The 16,638-nt window shown below is 45.1% G+C and overlaps 1 protein-coding gene across 1 annotated transcript in view; it reads right to left on the reverse strand.

Annotated features, from left to right (window-relative positions):
• The window catches only part of Fli1 (Fli-1 proto-oncogene, ETS transcription factor), a 116,774-nt gene that overhangs the window by 7,313 nt on the left and 92,823 nt on the right, over window positions 1-16,638 (reverse strand). Inside the window, exon 6 of the mRNA XM_038322329.1 lies at window positions 579-644. Coding sequence (XP_038178257.1) covers window positions 579-644 — 66 coding nt within the window. The remainder of the gene's footprint in view (window positions 1-578; window positions 645-16,638) is intronic.

A 16,638-nucleotide genomic window follows, 5' to 3' on the forward strand; every position in this document is an offset into this window, starting at 1 on the left:
AGTCTTATTCTTAAAGTAGTTTCCTTTGCCTCCTTTTATTTCCCAGCAGATTTACTTCTTGGGAACAATAATAAAGACACATTGGTTGAGGACTGAATCATCCTCCTTCATTACTCCTTAATGGGAGATACTGGGTGGGCTTCAACAAGCCTTCACCTCATCATTGTTGGATAAAGTAACGTTTTTGACACATAGCATCTTCTCATGTTTTATCCTTTGTGCCAGTCTCTTTAGCTGGGGATAGGAACGTTGGCATGACTAAGCCTTGTCAAGTGGAGAATCCAAGTCCTAGAGATTCATTGTCCTGTCTGAAATAACACAATCCAGACCAGTCACTCTTCTTTTATGAATCAACTTGTCCCAAGAAACCTTCAACCTTTCTAAGCTCTAAAACCAAGAGCACCAAAACAAACTTCAAAAGTCTGAACAGCCCTCGCAGAGTCAGACTGATAGCTAATTGGACAGCAGGGAGACGAATGCTTGTTCCCAGTGTGTGTCTCACAACCCTATTCCCGCCCCTCAACTTCCGGCTCCCAGGAAATATTTCTCTCCCATAGAATGGTTCGCTATTTACTTACTTTTGTTGATGCCAGAGTTCATCGTATTGCTCCATCCTCCTCTCCTGACTGAGTCATAAGAAGGGTCTGTTGAGAAATAACAAATAGGGGTGCATTAGCTTTGCCTGTTTGGTGGGAAGGCATTATGAAGATGCTCTCTTGGTGATAGGAAGAGACTAAATTTATTTCAGCAATCGCTTGCTAAGCACCACCAAATCCCTGAAGGATGCTCTTCCCTGAGGACTGGGGGTTGGCTGAGAGAAAACACATTAGCTCTAATTTTGAGATTTGTCTTATCTGGGAGCTAAAGCAGTAGGAAGGATCCCGAACTTGAAGTTGGAGGATTGGCTCAAATTCTGTCCCTGTTGCTAGTCTTTGTGAGAGGTGGGATGGATCACAGACTTCCCTGATCTTTGTTTTTATGAAAAGAAATTTTTATATGAATTATCTGCCTGATGGGCATATGCTCAAAAGCAAGTGAGAATATCTGCCAGCTACCTTATAAGATTTCCTAAAAATATAAATTACCATGAAATAAGGGAAAAACTCATTCAAAGATGACTAGTAAGGATCTTGGGCAGCCCTGAAGAGCTGAGGAGTAGTGTCCAGATAAAAGGTTCCCAGGGCAGAGCATCTCAAGGTCCAGGCCATGACGTTCCTGGAAGGCCAGCTCCAGCATCAACTCACGACACCAGTTCTATGGGATGACCCAGAGGTGTGCCCACACTGTCCACAGCTTCTCAGACATCTCTGTAGTCAGGAAAAGGTCCTGGTCTGACAGCCACACAGAAAAAGGAAAGGTCAGAGGGATAGCTAGAACTAGGGCTGAGTAGGGAATGAGAAGAAGAGATGTCCCAGCTAGGAGAGGCTAGTACCAGGGCTGGGCAGGGAATGAGCCGTCAGAGATGTTCTAGGTAGTACAGGCTGGTACTATACAGACCCTGAACTTTGTGATACTCACCTTTTCTGGCTCCACAACCATGTCCGGAAATTGCTTAAGTAACTGCCTAGAAACAGCCCTCATTTCCTTTCTCATTGTGTTAGTACCCTTGAGACATGGCACAGGCCCAGTAGAAGGGTAAAGGATACCGAATAATGACTCTGAAAGGCTTTCCCTGAACAACAAAGGAACCATAAAATCCATCGGAATAAATAGAACACAAACTTCCTCAAACAACTGTCTGATGGCACAGCACAAACAATCCCCTTTGGCCTGTTCTGAGCCTCTCAGACAAATTAGAATAAGGGCTGGGAGGATTAATGGAAGGATGGATGAATGGATGGATGGATGGATGGATGGATGGATGGATGGATGGATGGGTAGATACATCTGATTGCCTGGCTTCACTACTACTGGCTAAGAGGAACCAAAATACAGGAAGTGTCCTTGTGGAAAAATCCATGTGCACATGCACATTCCTCATGGCTCTGGAAAAGTCAGTTCAGTTTTTTAAATTATAGTCTTTAGCAATTGGCACAAAAAGCAAAACAGAACACGAGGGGGGTGCGGCTGGAGAGGGCGGCGGGGACCAGAACAAGGAGACACAACTCAACTCCTTCAAGTTGTAGGTTTTTATTCTTGACCTACTTTTTTCTTTATTTTCTGAAAACAAGTTCTTCTTGCTTCAAAACAATCACATGGTAAGCCAACAAGTAGTGGTTCTGAGCTTGGAATGAGGTTGATGACTTTATGAACACTCTCTGAGGGGGGTCTGTGGAGTCCCAAGGACTGTCTGTAGCTTTAAGATGAGCCACAGGCGACCAGAGAGTCAGCTAAGTGTTTCTTTGGTCAGGAACAGGTTGCTGGCTTCACCTCCTGTCACTGATTTGGGACCAACTTTCTGTACTGTGTCGTGTACATGAAGTGCTAGGGAAAGCCAGCCTTATAAAATACGGTCCTTCCATGTAGACGTGACACAGTCCCTAAAATAGTCAGGGGTTGTTATCGTGTGCCAAAGACATGGTTGAGATGTCAATGGCTTCCTGGAGACTAAGGAGGAAAAGGTAAGTAGCATTGGGAGCCCCTGGGACTTGAAGGAGACCTGTCTGGAAGTGGGGAGTGAGGACACACAGCCAGGGACAGAGGTGGGTGGTGTGCGGCTATGTGTGTGGATGGCATATTGGGATGTGGCGGGAGAGAAGAAAAGGACCAGGAAAAGAGGGTTGAGTGATCACTGTAGGAGCTAAGCCAGCATCATCTCCGTGGCCTTCATGATTCAAACAATAGGATCCAGGGAGGTTCCCAGTGTATGGTGACTCCGAGAAAGTAGACTGTAAACATTGTGTGGAATGCACAGAGGACCTAAGGGGTGGAGGCTGGGCTAGAGGGACAGAACAGAAAGTGGAACTGAAAGTGAAGAATGTAAGTGTCTTTTATAGGGTTGCTGTTGTTGCAATGAAACGCAATAACCAAACAAGCTGGGGAGGAAGGGGTTTATTTCAGCTTACACTTCCAGGTCATAGTCAATCGCTGAGGGACTTTAAGACAGATGCTCCAGCAGGGCAGGAACCTGGAGGCAGGAGCTGATGCAGAGGCCGCGAAGAAGTGCTGCTTACTGGCTTTGCTGAACATGACTTGCCCTGCCTGCTTTCTTAAAGAACCCAGGACCGCCAGTCCAGTGGTGGCACCACTGACAGTGTGCAGGACCCTCCCCATTGATCACTAATTGATAAAATACCTTACAACTGGATCTTAAGGAGGCATTTTCTCAACTGAGGTTTCCTCCTTTCAGGTGACTCCAACTTATGCCAAGTTGACATAAAACTATCATCTAGGACAGAAGTAAAAAGGAGGGGACCCCACTAAGTTACAGGAGCTGGTGTATGACATCTGAAGTCTGAAGAACCACTAAAATCTGTCTTAAAGTTTCCAACCTGCACTTGTCTCAGAAAGCTGTTCTGTAACTGTTCAGGATGATTGCTTTTTCAGTCCACTCAGGGCGATGGCTGCACTTACCATCAACTTCTTGTTGCCTTTCCTTGTATTATTTTATTCTAGTTCTCAGGACAGAGCAGGTGGACAAAAGTTCCAGAACATAGGAATGAATTTTACCAGATTAGTAACTAAACGTTTTGAAGTTGAAGCTTGAGGAAGGGCGTGGCAGTCCATCTTTTCTAAGATTCGGCAGACCTCGGGGATGGGGAATGTGAGCTTCCATGAGCATGTCTTGTGTCAAAGCCTAGCAATTCAACCGATCATTCAGCCCTCCCCTAGGTGAAAACAGAGGAGTTCTGACGCGAGGCTACTCCACTATCAGCCTGTGCAGGGCTCTCCCTCTGAAGTTCACAGAGCAACAAATGGCCGAGATATCTGCGAGCATCTTTAGCCAATGTGTGGCCCAGTCAAGGGAATCAGACGTTTAAAACATGGACTTGCCTCCTGTCTATCTGCCTTCTTATTCCTCTCTACAGACGTGGAAATCCTTTCCCTGGCCCCTAAGTCTGCAAAGCACAGCCAGTGCCCACTCATTACACAGTCTAGTAAATGCCCCATGAAGGGGCCAGAGTGCAAAAAGCATCTCCCTCATGTAGGACTGAATTAAAACCGGTGCTTTGATAGTGCTGTATCAAGATGGGAAAAGCCAAGGCCAAGAGCATCTGCCTATCAGCCTTGGATGTTTGCAGAACAGAGAGCCTTGGAGCAGAAGTGAGACGTTCAAGTCAACACAGCATAGAAACCAGCATGACTCATATTTTTGAAAAAAAAAAAAAAAACAGGTATCATCAGGCCCAAGACCCACATTGTCACACATCTGAAAACACTTGGAGCAGAAAGGTACTGACCAGTTTGTCAAGGACACCCCCACCCGTTTCTCTCTATTCTTTTTACCCCCTTTCCCATTTCCTCCCTATTTCCTCATCATTCTTCAATTGGTATTTGTTGTTCATATTCCACACATGCACTTCAGGGCCTCACGGAGCGTGCGGCAACAGTGAGACCGCAGCCTTGCCATGGTGTTGTGGACGGAACGAATGACTGGATAGACAATGTCTTCTCCTTGTTAAATACGCACAACCCTGTTGTTGTCTACTAGCCGAAAAGAATCCAAGACTCTTACCCTCCTGAACTAGGTCTCTAGCTAATTTAGGCCTGTGGTGTGGGGATTATAGACTATGTCAACACTGTCTGGGCAGTGGGCCACCTATTCTGAAGTGGAAGCTGAAAGCGTGCCTCTTCAGGGAGGTCAGGAGCTGGGTATCACTCATTTATGCGCCTGGATCAGCAGGGGACAGCCCATAGGATGGTGGTCCCTTAAGGTCATATCATCTTGTGAAGGCATCACGATGGAAGTACATTCTGATGTTTATGCGGGTATATATGTTTATGCGGGTATATATATATATATATATAATATATACACATACATACACACACACACACACACATATATATATACATATATATATATGTATATATATGTATATATATATATATATATATATATATATATATATATATATATATATATATATAAATATATGACCTGAAATGGCATTTATCAGAACTGGTCCCGTTGTTAAACTGGGCAATGGCATCACTAAAACGAGTGATTGTTTCCTCCTACTAAATGTCCTCCAAGTGAAAACTTCGCAGTGTGGTCATCCCTAGTGCTAGACACACAGGCAGACATCTCTGCAACTAACACAGAAAGGCTGGAGCAGGGCACAAGACTGCTGCACAGATTCCTACCAACACCCTGGCCCTAGAGCCTGGCGCTGGCTGGGAATGGCCAGGGCCAGTGAGTGCAGACTCCTCCTACAGGCAGTGGTGGCTCTGAGCAGCAGAAGGCACACAAACAGATGCCACACATGTGGTACATGGAGTCTGTGTCTTGACAGCTGGCTTTGGAGAAGAAAAGTTTGAGGTGGCCAAAGACTCGGTGTCAAAAATGTGACAGTTCAGGCCAACCCCCAAGGTGACACTCTCAGGCCTTCTCTGTGGTGGCAGATGGCTTTATCAGCAGAAAATGATGCCCTAATTCTGACAAACTCCCTTTCTACTCCAGGGAAGGCTGACACCCACTGGCTTTAAGGAGCACTGAGATGACAAACCCTATTGTGTTTTCTTTGCTGAGCAGCCACCAGTGAGCTTTGCCTAAGGTTTCTGGTTTCAGGCAGTCCCGAGGCCAGGTTTCGCCAAAGCAAAGAGACCTGGGCCTCATGCTGGGGATTCTGGTCTTTGCCAGCCATTGTGGATAATTCGGCTTCCCATCTATGGCGCCCTGAACAGTTTCTCCATTATGCAATGCCCAGTGTGGCTGAGTGCGACACTAAACGGCCTCTTAGATTCCAAGACATCCTCCCAGGGTAGAGTAATATGAGCCCCGAGCCCTGTTGGAGGGGGAAGGCTTTTGCTGGCTGTGACCATGGCATAGACACAGCGGTGTTAAATCAGTCCTGGAAATATGGCATTCATCTCTGGAAAGAGCTTGTTTTCTGCTCTGATGCCTTCAGTCAACTGTCGGAGGCCCAGGTGCTTCAGATTCTACACAGCCCTTTAACTCGGTTATGACATCATTCCCAGCCACCAGCAGCACACAGAAGCCTCTCTTTTGGTCCCTTACTCCACTGGGCCCTGCTCTCTATGACTTGGTGGAAAAAGATGCACTTTCCTTGAAACTTCTCATTGAATTTCTGGTTTTTGTTGGGCAGGGCTGGCAGTCTCCGTGCTGTTTATGCTAGGGAAACCTGGGCCTGCTTGCCAATCTCTCTGGGTATTCAGTGAGCCCAATAGGTAAGGCTTGGTCTTTGTTTGGGGGCATGTGCCTGTGTGACCTTCTCAGCTGGTTCTCTGTCTGAGGTCTTGTGCTTCTAGTAGTTTCTATGTCTGTAGAGGTAGCTCTTTTCTGGGACTCTCTGAATTAGACTCTTCTTGGGGGCTAAACCCCTCCTGCAAAAGCCAGCTTTGCTTGCTAAATCCCTGGTTTATAACTCAGGACCAGCATCTCAACTTCAACCATCTCTATGATGCCTCTGTTCACATGAGTCCTGACCTGCTCTTATCTGACCTAATGGCCTGAATCCTACTTTAAATCCAGGGCAAAGGTCTCTAAACCAGAATATGTACAGTCTAAGCAGAGTTTAGGGCTCTGTCCTGGGATGCCCTTTCTTCTAGAGTCTCATGGTGATTTCTGGGGTCAGCTGGAGTATAATCTCAGCTCTGTTCCTATTCATCTGAGTCCTTTGGTCATTGTTGCGGGAGCTCCGCGTATCTCAGCGGCTATTGGCTGGAGGAGCAGAAGGAGCTCCCGCAACAGGTCATGGTAATCTGTCTTTTTGAACTTCAATTTCTGCTTCTCCAAAAATCAGAATAACAAGCCTGGTGGTGGTAGTGCACGCTTTTATTCATAGTACTCAGGAGGTGGAGGCAAAGAAATCTCTGGTCCACAGAACAAGTTCCAGCACAGCCAGGTCTTTACAGAGAAACCCTGTCTGGTGGTGGTGGTTAGCGAAGCAAGATGACAAATGCCTTATAAACTCGCTGTGAGGATCGACTATGTTTTCCATAAATGGGAATTTAAAAATGTAAATGATAGACACATAGTTTGTTCCATCTTGCCCTTATCGCTACAGTCAAAGGAGGTCACAAAGCTCATTCAGGAAGGCCTTGAGAAGGACGAGAAGCCCAAGAGTCCCAAAGGGTCAGCTCTACCCTGGTGCCCTTGGACAGTGATTCAAGATGTGATTTTCGTTCAGAGGAAGAGATGGATCCGCCAGAACCCTGGTTTGAGAAACATGATTTCGGAACACAGAGATGGGCAGAGGCTAGGCATGATCAGCTTTTGCTTCTTCCATGACTGCAGGTTGTCTAGGTTCCTGTTTAATTGGTCCTGAGACTCAAGGTGAGTCCCCTCCTCATTTAATCCATTCTCTAAGGCTCACCCAGCCTTCCCTTCTGTGGCATTTTTGTTCCACAGAGCTACAGAAGATCTTGGCATCCCCCAAGACTGCAGGAAGAGTGAGGTAAAAAGGGCAGCCTTTGCTCTAGCTTGGAACTCATAGACGCAAGAGAAAACATCCTGGCTCACATTTCCTTTACTCGAAGATCTTGTCCTGGAATTCAAACAGTCCCTGAGCTTCAGGACCAGCCCCACTTCAGAGAGCACAATGGAGGTAGTGTTTAAGATATTCTATGTGCAGAGGGGAAAGAAGACACATGAGGAAAATGCTGGAAAGAAATGTTGGCTTTGAAATACGAAAAGTTTGACAAAGTAAGTGGCACTCGCCACCATCCCTCAAGGCAGTCTGCAGAGCCTGGGTCCTTCTTTCTCTTGGCCCTGTGGGCTTTCTGTCTAAATGGCACAGATGTCGGAATGGACTATTTATTTTGATAAGGCCTCAAAGTGGAGCTCGGGGACGCATGTGGAATAGGAATTCAGACTGACTAGATGAATTGGGTGTTTGCCAAAATTCCCGTCCACACTGGGTCATGTAGACACAACTAAATTGCATACTTCTTTGGTCAGATGGACCTCAGGATTAAGAGGATTCCAGATAGGAAAAAGGAAAACATAACAGCTCACTTAGGTAATGAAGGGTTGTTTATGTTTAGCCCCCTGGCCCTGTAGAGAGGCTACTCTGCCCACAAGATGCCCTCCTTTGCCGCAGGCATCGAATCCTCATCATTCGACTTTTGCATGATTTTCTTCCAAGTCCTCCAAGTCAAGATTCCCTGGTCACTTGTTCTGTGTTTACTGTTTCTTGTGTGCTCAACCATCCAGTGTCATTCTTAAGCATGATACCTTGCTGGCTAGTCCAGTGTCTTTCTTCAGTAAGACACCTCGCTAGCTAGGTGATCTCTACAGCAGAGGGACTGGATCTTTGTCACCTTTGTCCCCTCCTGTTCCACCCCTGCACTAGCTCACTGGATTTAATGGACACATCCCACTACATATTCATTCACTTAACAAAGTTTTATTGATTGCCTGCTTTATTGCCAGACACATTTATGTGTCTAGAACACAACATCGACTAGGCAAGCACCCTTGCTCTGTGGAGCTTAATTCAAAACAAATAGCAAACTCTGCAGTAGATTAGAGGGTGCTGGATGTGATGCAGCAAAGCAGGCCAGGGGAGGGCGGGCAGCGCTGGGTACAAGGGCCTCACTGAAAACATATAATTTGAGCAAAGATTTGGACTGTTTAACGTGAGCTTTCTGTAGCACCATAGCTCCCTCTGACAAGCACCTAGACTGTCCTCTACGGACAGCAAATACTTCCAGGACAGTCAGTTCCTTTTTGTTAGTTCATGTCTCATGGGAGCTGCTTGATGTTGGAGGACAGCGACATTAAAAACTCCACAGGGTCTCTTCACTGTTTGGATGAGGGATGGAAAAGGGTGAGAAGGCCCAGTAGTTAAACACTCAGCTGCTTTCTGCTCATTCAGCATCGGGCCCATTCTCTAATCTGTGACTTACGATGGCTAGTCAACATTTCAGGAGACTGGCCTTTTGACAGACAGCTAAAGAGCTAACATGATTTCCAGGGAAGGACAGATCTTTGGTGTTGTCATGGGGAAAGAAGACAGGTCAAGCTAAAGGAAACAACATTGCTTTGCTCTGACCTGGTAAGTGAGCAGGCCATGTCGAACATGCAATCTTACCTCTGCATATCTGAGAAAATGATCCCAGTTTGGGTAGTAGACTGTGGTCCCGCTCTATCACAGAATGGGAGGCCCTGTTTCAGACTTCAAGGGACCCCAGACGTGATCTAACCCAGACATGCAAATGAGCATAGGACCCAAGGTCCAAAGCTGGGAGACAGCATATGTGGCCACGTAAGAATTTTAATAGAAATTGAAAATATGACTCAGAGTATCAAAACCGACTTTCTTTAAAGTGATCTAGGCTATTGGGCAGTCCTGCTGAATGACTTTGCAAGCAAACTAACACTTTTGAGGCTCGCAGATTTTTCAAAATTATACCAAGAACAGCTTTTTTGTCCTTTTGGAAGAATGATAGCTGAGTCTTACCAAGCACTGGCCTGTTGGGATATTGGGGTGTCATTTAATGCTTTAAAGATATTTTTGGGGAAACAATCACATTTCCCCCAGACAGTAGAACTACTTACTTACTACCAGGGGGAGAACTCAGGATTTCCACTTTTCCATATCATCAGCTGTGTGAACCCAGGCGAGTGACTTTGCCTCTCAGACTTCAGTTCATTAAAGGGATATTCTTGTGGGAAACCACTGTTTATTTGCAAATTTCAGACTTTGTAAGAACTAACAGTATATTTAATCCACACAATGATAGTTGGAGAATGCATGAGTTCACATGTACAGAAAGGTTTCACATTCTCCAAGGTGTGCTTCGGAATTCTAGTTAATCTTTTCTGCATCCATATGTCTGTCTGTCTGTCCGTCTGTCCGTCTGTCCGTCCGTCCGTCCGTCCGTCCGTGTGTGTGTGTGTGTGTGTGTGTGTGTGTGTGCGTGCATGCTAATGCACCCGCCTTGGTATGGGCATGTGGAGGACAGAGGTGGGCTTGAGTATCTGCCTCTATGGTTCTCCACACTATTAGTAGCATTTAGTAGCATTAGTATTAGTATTTTGGGACATGGTCCTTCACTGAACCTGAAGTTCACTGTCTGCCCAGTGACTGGCTGACTAGTGAACCCCTAGATTCAAGCTGTCTCTATTCCCAGGCTGGAATTGCAGATGCATGCCACCTTGCCTGTTTTTGTTTGTTAAATGTGAGTACTTGGGGCTTGAACTTAAGTCTTCATGTTTGTGCAGCACTTTTCCCAGTGAACCATATCCCCAAATCCCTCTTTCCCAGGTTTTATTCATAGGGGATAAGGAATTAATTTTTTGTGTGCTAACTAAACTAATTTCTTCTGGTTCTTTCTTTCGTGGAGTAAGACTGAGTAAATATTTAACTCAATTGAAAAAGACTAGATTTTTCTTTCCCAGTGAATCCATCAGTTGTCAATGTTATTTACTGAAAATCTACAGGCTGGGAGAAAGAATACTGGACAAAACTCACAATTAGAGATGACAAGGTAATCTGTAATTAGGTCCAGAAATAGCGCGTGGATGTTGGGCACAGGGAAGAGACTCCATTTGTAGCAGTAAGGCAAACACACTCTGAGCCAGGTACGATTGATTCGGGCTTTGAAGGTTTGTTGGATTGTGACATGTAAGTAATTATCCTACTAAATATTATTATTCTCTCTTTAGCTTATGCCTGAAAGGAATTCAAACAGCACTAAAGGGACAGGAGAGGCTCTCAGTCTTCATTCGTGGGACCTACTGATCTTTGAGAGAGAGGACAAGTCCCTCACACTCCTTTTTCAGCCCTAGAAGAGCCCTAGTCTCTTTGTCAATGATTTTATCCTCTTTTCCTTCAGGAGAAATGAGCATTTTGTGATCTCCCATCGAGTCTTCTCTGAAGAGAGGAAGGTTTCGCATCTACAAATGTGCTCGGGAAGGAGCTTCATGTGAAAATAACAAAGCATGCTACTTAGAGCACGGTGTGTTAACTGGAAGATGCACTCTTCTTATCTGTCTCAAGAGGGGCTTCTCTGTGTTTGTCTCTTTGTCCTCTCCATATATAAAGTCAGAGCTATACAATTATATATATATATATATATATATATATATATATATATACATATATATATACAGAGAAAGAGATAGATAGATAGATAGATAGATAGATAGATAGATAGATAGATTAGATAGAAGGAATCATGGAGAAAATTAAGGGTTTTGTAAGTATAGTCTTTCCTTTGTATCTGAGTGTGACTTGTTTAAGAGTCTTTATCACACACCAAGACCCACAGATGCTCATTCTTTCTTTTGGTTGTTAGCCATCTCTCCAACCTGAAAATTCTTTATAAAATGATGCAATACTACGGCAGAACCCATGTTCATCCTCCTATAGATTACCAGTCATTTCATTACACTGCCTCACAACTTGGGTACCACTTCTATGCACACACATCACCGTATAAATAAGGCACAAAAACCTCATTGCTGCACTTCAGGAGTCTCTAAAAATCCCTTATAATATCTAACACTTTGTAAATCATTGTCATCCTATGCAGTTTAGAAAATGACAAGAAACTTGATTGTTCAATGGGATGCAGTCCTATCCACCAATGGTTGGTTGAAGCCGCCGACGTGGGAGCCCTGGGTGTGAAAGGCTAGCTGCACTTTCCAGAGGCTACTGCCCCTAAACAAGCCTGGGATATCTAAACCAGTATATTGGGAAAGACAAGCACCTCTTGGCTACTCTGTGTTGAGGTAGCCATCAGCTACCACTTGTAGACAATCTTCCTTTTCTTGCCAGTTTACTTGAATCCCTTCTCCTTCAGTCAAATGTGCCGCTTTTAGTTTTCATCACAAACCAGACCACATGGTGAAGGTGTTAATTATCTAAGATCAGTTTTGTCCTGACTTTTAGCTTCATTGTGCGGAGTGAGACAGATCTCTAAATCAAAGAGAAACTTGGTAGAGATGACAGGACGAATATAGCACCAGCCAGGCTAGGGATGAATTCAGAAGGCCAAGCCTACTTAGCAAGTGTGAATTATTGCCCCTGAGAAATTTGTGTCAAGGTTGGAACTTCAGCCACAGAGCACCACAGTCAGGAGGCTCTAGCCTGCCAGTGTGGGAGGAATAGGAGGAAACTGAGTCAGGTTGGAAAGCTACCCAGGATGTCATTACCCGCAGATACTTCCCCTTAGCCTTGTACCTTTGCCCCCTCCCCCCCCCCCATCTCAAGTGCTTACAGGAATCATGGTTTTTTTTTCTTTAATAAAAAAATGCACCAAGGTACACTCATTCCCTGTCACCATTATCAGCATTCCTGGAAACGTGAGCACCTGCAGCCTTCTTTATTTCTCCAGGGAGCATCTAAGAGCAGCTCTGATAGGTATATAGCAAAGACAGGTGCAGGAAAGGCAGGTAGATCTAAATGAGAACTCCCAAGGTGCTTGGAATGATCTGAAGGGGTCATGTCTCCTGGCCCAGGGACAAGAGGAAAGCCTTGTAGTACAAACCAAGAAGCTAGAGTCATCATTAAGTGTAGGAATCAAGTGTAGGCTCTCAAGGTGAAGGTGGATTGGGGATAGCACTGCAGAAACAATGGAAGCCTTCAATTCTAAGGATCCACCACTCAGCTGCAACTTATTTCCTCTGCTCCCGAATACAGGCAAGCTCAAATGTACAGGGGAGTCTAGGTGAGGCAGCATTCTGACTTGTCTTGATGATAGACAGAGGAGTCTAGGTGAGCATCATCCTGGCAGGTCTTGTTGATGTACAGGGGTGTCTAGGTGAGGTAGCATCCTGGCAGTCTTGTTGATGGACAGAAGAGTCTAGGCGAGGCAGCATCCTGGCAGGTCTTGTTGATGTGCATCTCGCCAAGGAGAATAATAGAACCTGATTTCCTGGACCACTGTCCATGGCCCCACTCTCATTTTTCAGATTAAATTGATTACAATGCTTGTTAATAATGTTACTCAGCATAATACATCTTTTATGAAAGCTCATTGTTTTTCATTTCTCTGGAGTGTAATATTGGGCTCACAAGGCTCTATGTATCATTATGTAAATGATAAAGTGTGGGCTCTTAAGGTGAGGGCAGAGCGAGAACAGCACTGCTATGGAAAGCTTTGTGAAACAAACTGACATGCCTCTTGGAACGCAGAGAAAACTGAGAATGTTTGGACCACTGTAAGAATTAATACAGCCATGTAGATTTAAAAAGTACGCAACCCCACCTTCCTGAGGTCTTTTGGCATTGTGTGATGGCTGATCATGTCAGGTTGAAAAGATCAAGCAGACATCACTGGCCAGGCTGTGAGGAACTACCTTGATTAAGTTAATTGTGATGGAAGTGGGTGGCGCCATTCCCTAGGCTTGGATCCTGGACTGGATTAAAGAGAGAAGGTAGCTGAGCAGAGCAATCATTGCTCTCTGTTTCCTGACTGGGTGCATCATGACCAATTGCCTTAAGCTCCTACCTCCAGGACCTCCCCTCCAAGATGAATACTAAACTGTGAACCTGAAGGAATCCTTTCTTCCACAAGCTGCTTTTGTCAGGGCTTTGATCACAGCACCAATAGTAATGGAGACATAGCAGAATAGAAATACTAAAGGAAAATTCAGAGCCTATTCTCTGCCCTGGCTGGTGGGGAGGTGGGGGAATGGTGAGAACAGATCTGCTTCGCATCAAACCAGCATGTTGATTTGGGCTCCCCATGTATAAAACGGGAACAATGATAATACTAAGTTAATAAGGCTTTATGATATAGATAGCAAAATTGCTGCACAAGAAGGTATTTAATAAATATATGTTATAAATGAGAGAGTATAAAAAAGATAGAGATAGTAAAGTTGAGGGGAGAAGAAAAGCATTTTTCCTGGGAGGGTCACTTTTTCCTTGGCTCCCTTCTGCATGGGCACAGACTGAGTAGCGTGTGTGTAGGGAGGAGGTTAGCTGATAAAAATATCATGCAGCATCTGGGCCCAAAGGACAAAAAGACCATTAGTCCCTTAGCATGGACACCTGCATGTTGACACTTTTTTCCTTGTTACTTTGGGATGGGACCAATCACAGCTTCAGAGGGGATCACATGAAGTGGAAGTCAAGGCTAGGGGAGAAGGGAGCAGAGGAGAGAAGAGAAGAGGCTACACCATGCAATTCCCACAGGCCACGCAGCCAAACCGCCAATCTCCCAACTAGAAATGGGATCTTTGGGGAGTGGGTGAAGGCCCACTTTTCACCTGCCTACCCAATGGTTCCTATCTCCACCATGCTTTGGTCATATAAGAGGAGAATCCTTCCTGTGGAATCTGTAGAATGCTAAATTAGAAAAACAGCGGTACAAACAAAACGCCTTGGAAAAAGGGCAGAGGAGACTAGAGCCAGGTGAAGCCATGAGGCCTGGGCCTCTGAAGGTACAAGTAGGTCCCTTGGTGTGGGTGGGGTAAGTTGGGGAGGCAGTCCAAACCTTGACAGTCGGTAGAATTCCATTCAGAAATGAGCAAATGTGTCCTAGGTGGCAATGCTATCCCACCTCTGAGCCCCACAGTTGTCCAGAGGTGCGGGGACTTAAACCTATGTGGGTCCCACAGTGATGAATCTGAGCTTCAGATATGAACATCTTAGAAGAGTAGGGGGCTGCTGCACAGCTTCTCACAAGACAATGTCAAAGTTCCCAAGGACCCAGTGTGGCCTTCTTCCAGGAACGGCAGACTTCCTCTGAACTCTAAGCTGTTACCTCTCACAGGGCAGTCTGCAGTGCGAGGCAGATGTAACTGTGCGGGTGAGTCCCTTCCTTGGTGAGAGGAATAGCGAGATACTCAAATATGCTGAGGGCTGTGGTAGTGGGGTGTGTGTGTGTGTGTGTGTGTGTGTGTGTGTGTGTTACAAAAAACTCACAAAAGAGTAATGTGTACATACCCAACGCCAGGACAAAAGTCCCCCAGCCCAAATGTACCTATTCCTCACAAGGGAGGTGAGTTTTAATACTTTAAATCTTTTGCTCATTAGCCTGGAACAAATTTACACTTGTCTTAGGAAACATGCAAACTGTTTCCAGTAATTTTGAGAGCCTGTGTGCTCGTCACCGTGTGGCCACACGTGTGCAATAACAGAGCACACAGCACACCCGTGGAAGGGAATAACAGTTCTTTTACTTAGAGAAAGGAAGGATAATGGTTACTTAGAAAGTGTCCCAGACAAGCTGTCAAATTGAATTCAGAGAGTTGGAGTCTGACTCCAGGGCCGGGCTGGCTGGCTGGACTCCCCTGAGATTGGAGTTTCCTGCCTGCCAGGGCTTAGAGACAACGATTCTTTGTTTCCAGTCTTTCTCTCTTTCTCTCTCTCTCCCTCTCTCTCTCCCTCCTGTCTCTCAAAAAATAAATAAATAAAAACAAAAATAAGAAAGCCAACACATCTCTGAAAGAGGGTGAGATAGAAAACAGGCAAAATATCAACTCTGGAATTTCAAAGAAAACAGTTAAAAAAACAACTGGAGAGAGAAAGCAGCTGTTTGCCCACAATATCCATATCATCCATCTGCCTCTGGACCACAAAGATAGCTGGGAAATACATATCTGCACACCCACACAGCGGCACACACACAAATGCACACATCCTACACATTCTACTCTAACTGTTCAAAGCCTGAAGTCCTGAGTTCAAGTCCTAGAACTTACATGGTAGAAGGAACGAATTCTATATGTGTTGTCTCTGACTTCCACATTTGAGCGATGGCGTACCACACACAAAATAAATTAATGTCATTAAAACATTAAAAATGAAAAAAGGTGTAATCCTATGCAGGTTGAAACGCTCTTATACAAAATGCTTGTGGTCAGAAGTGCTTCTGGTCATGGAATTTTTCAGGTTCGTGTGTGACTTTGGCTGGGTCCATACATTTGATGGCCTCTCATTTCTTGTATAGAAGGCACCCAGCAGAACTTCAGCTGCAGTACTTCTGGTCCCTTTCTTACCCTCAGAGACGTTGAATGTGACAAGTGACTTTGCCATTTGGGAATGTGGTTTTATGGCATTTCTTGGCGTTTCATGGGGGTCTCTCCCCAGAAGTTTTTGAGCAACGTGACTGTCTCTGCTCTAACAGAGTGTCCTGCACAGCGCTGCACAACCCTTTAGCGCACAGTACCTTCACATCGTTAGCAGCTGGTCACCCTCAAATATACTGAATATTTTCCTAACAATGATGTTAATTACTATTATAATTTTTTGTCATAAATCACAATAATGGGCTGTTACTAATATAATTTTATCAAGCATTTTTTGGCATGTCAGACATCATGCTGACTTAGAAGGCCATGGCAATTATCCTCATTTTATACATGAGGAAATGGGGTGTTGGGGCTTAATCGGAAATGTCTCCCACAGGCTCATGTTTTGGATGCTTGCTACCCAGTGGGTGGTACAATTTCTTGGAATCTTTAAGAGACAGCGACGGGCCGCAGGCAGTGTACGGCTAGAGGTAGATCATTGAAGGGCATAGCTTAACCTTTACTCCATGTCTTAGCTCTCGTCCTCCCGGCCTCCTGGTCTACCACGTGAATGTCCACTACCATGTGTTCTCCTCATGGCCCTG

The sequence above is a fragment of the Arvicola amphibius genome, chromosome 3 (assembly GCF_903992535.2).
Source record: "Arvicola amphibius chromosome 3, mArvAmp1.2, whole genome shotgun sequence".
Classification (NCBI taxonomy): domain Eukaryota; kingdom Metazoa; phylum Chordata; class Mammalia; order Rodentia; family Cricetidae; genus Arvicola; species Arvicola amphibius.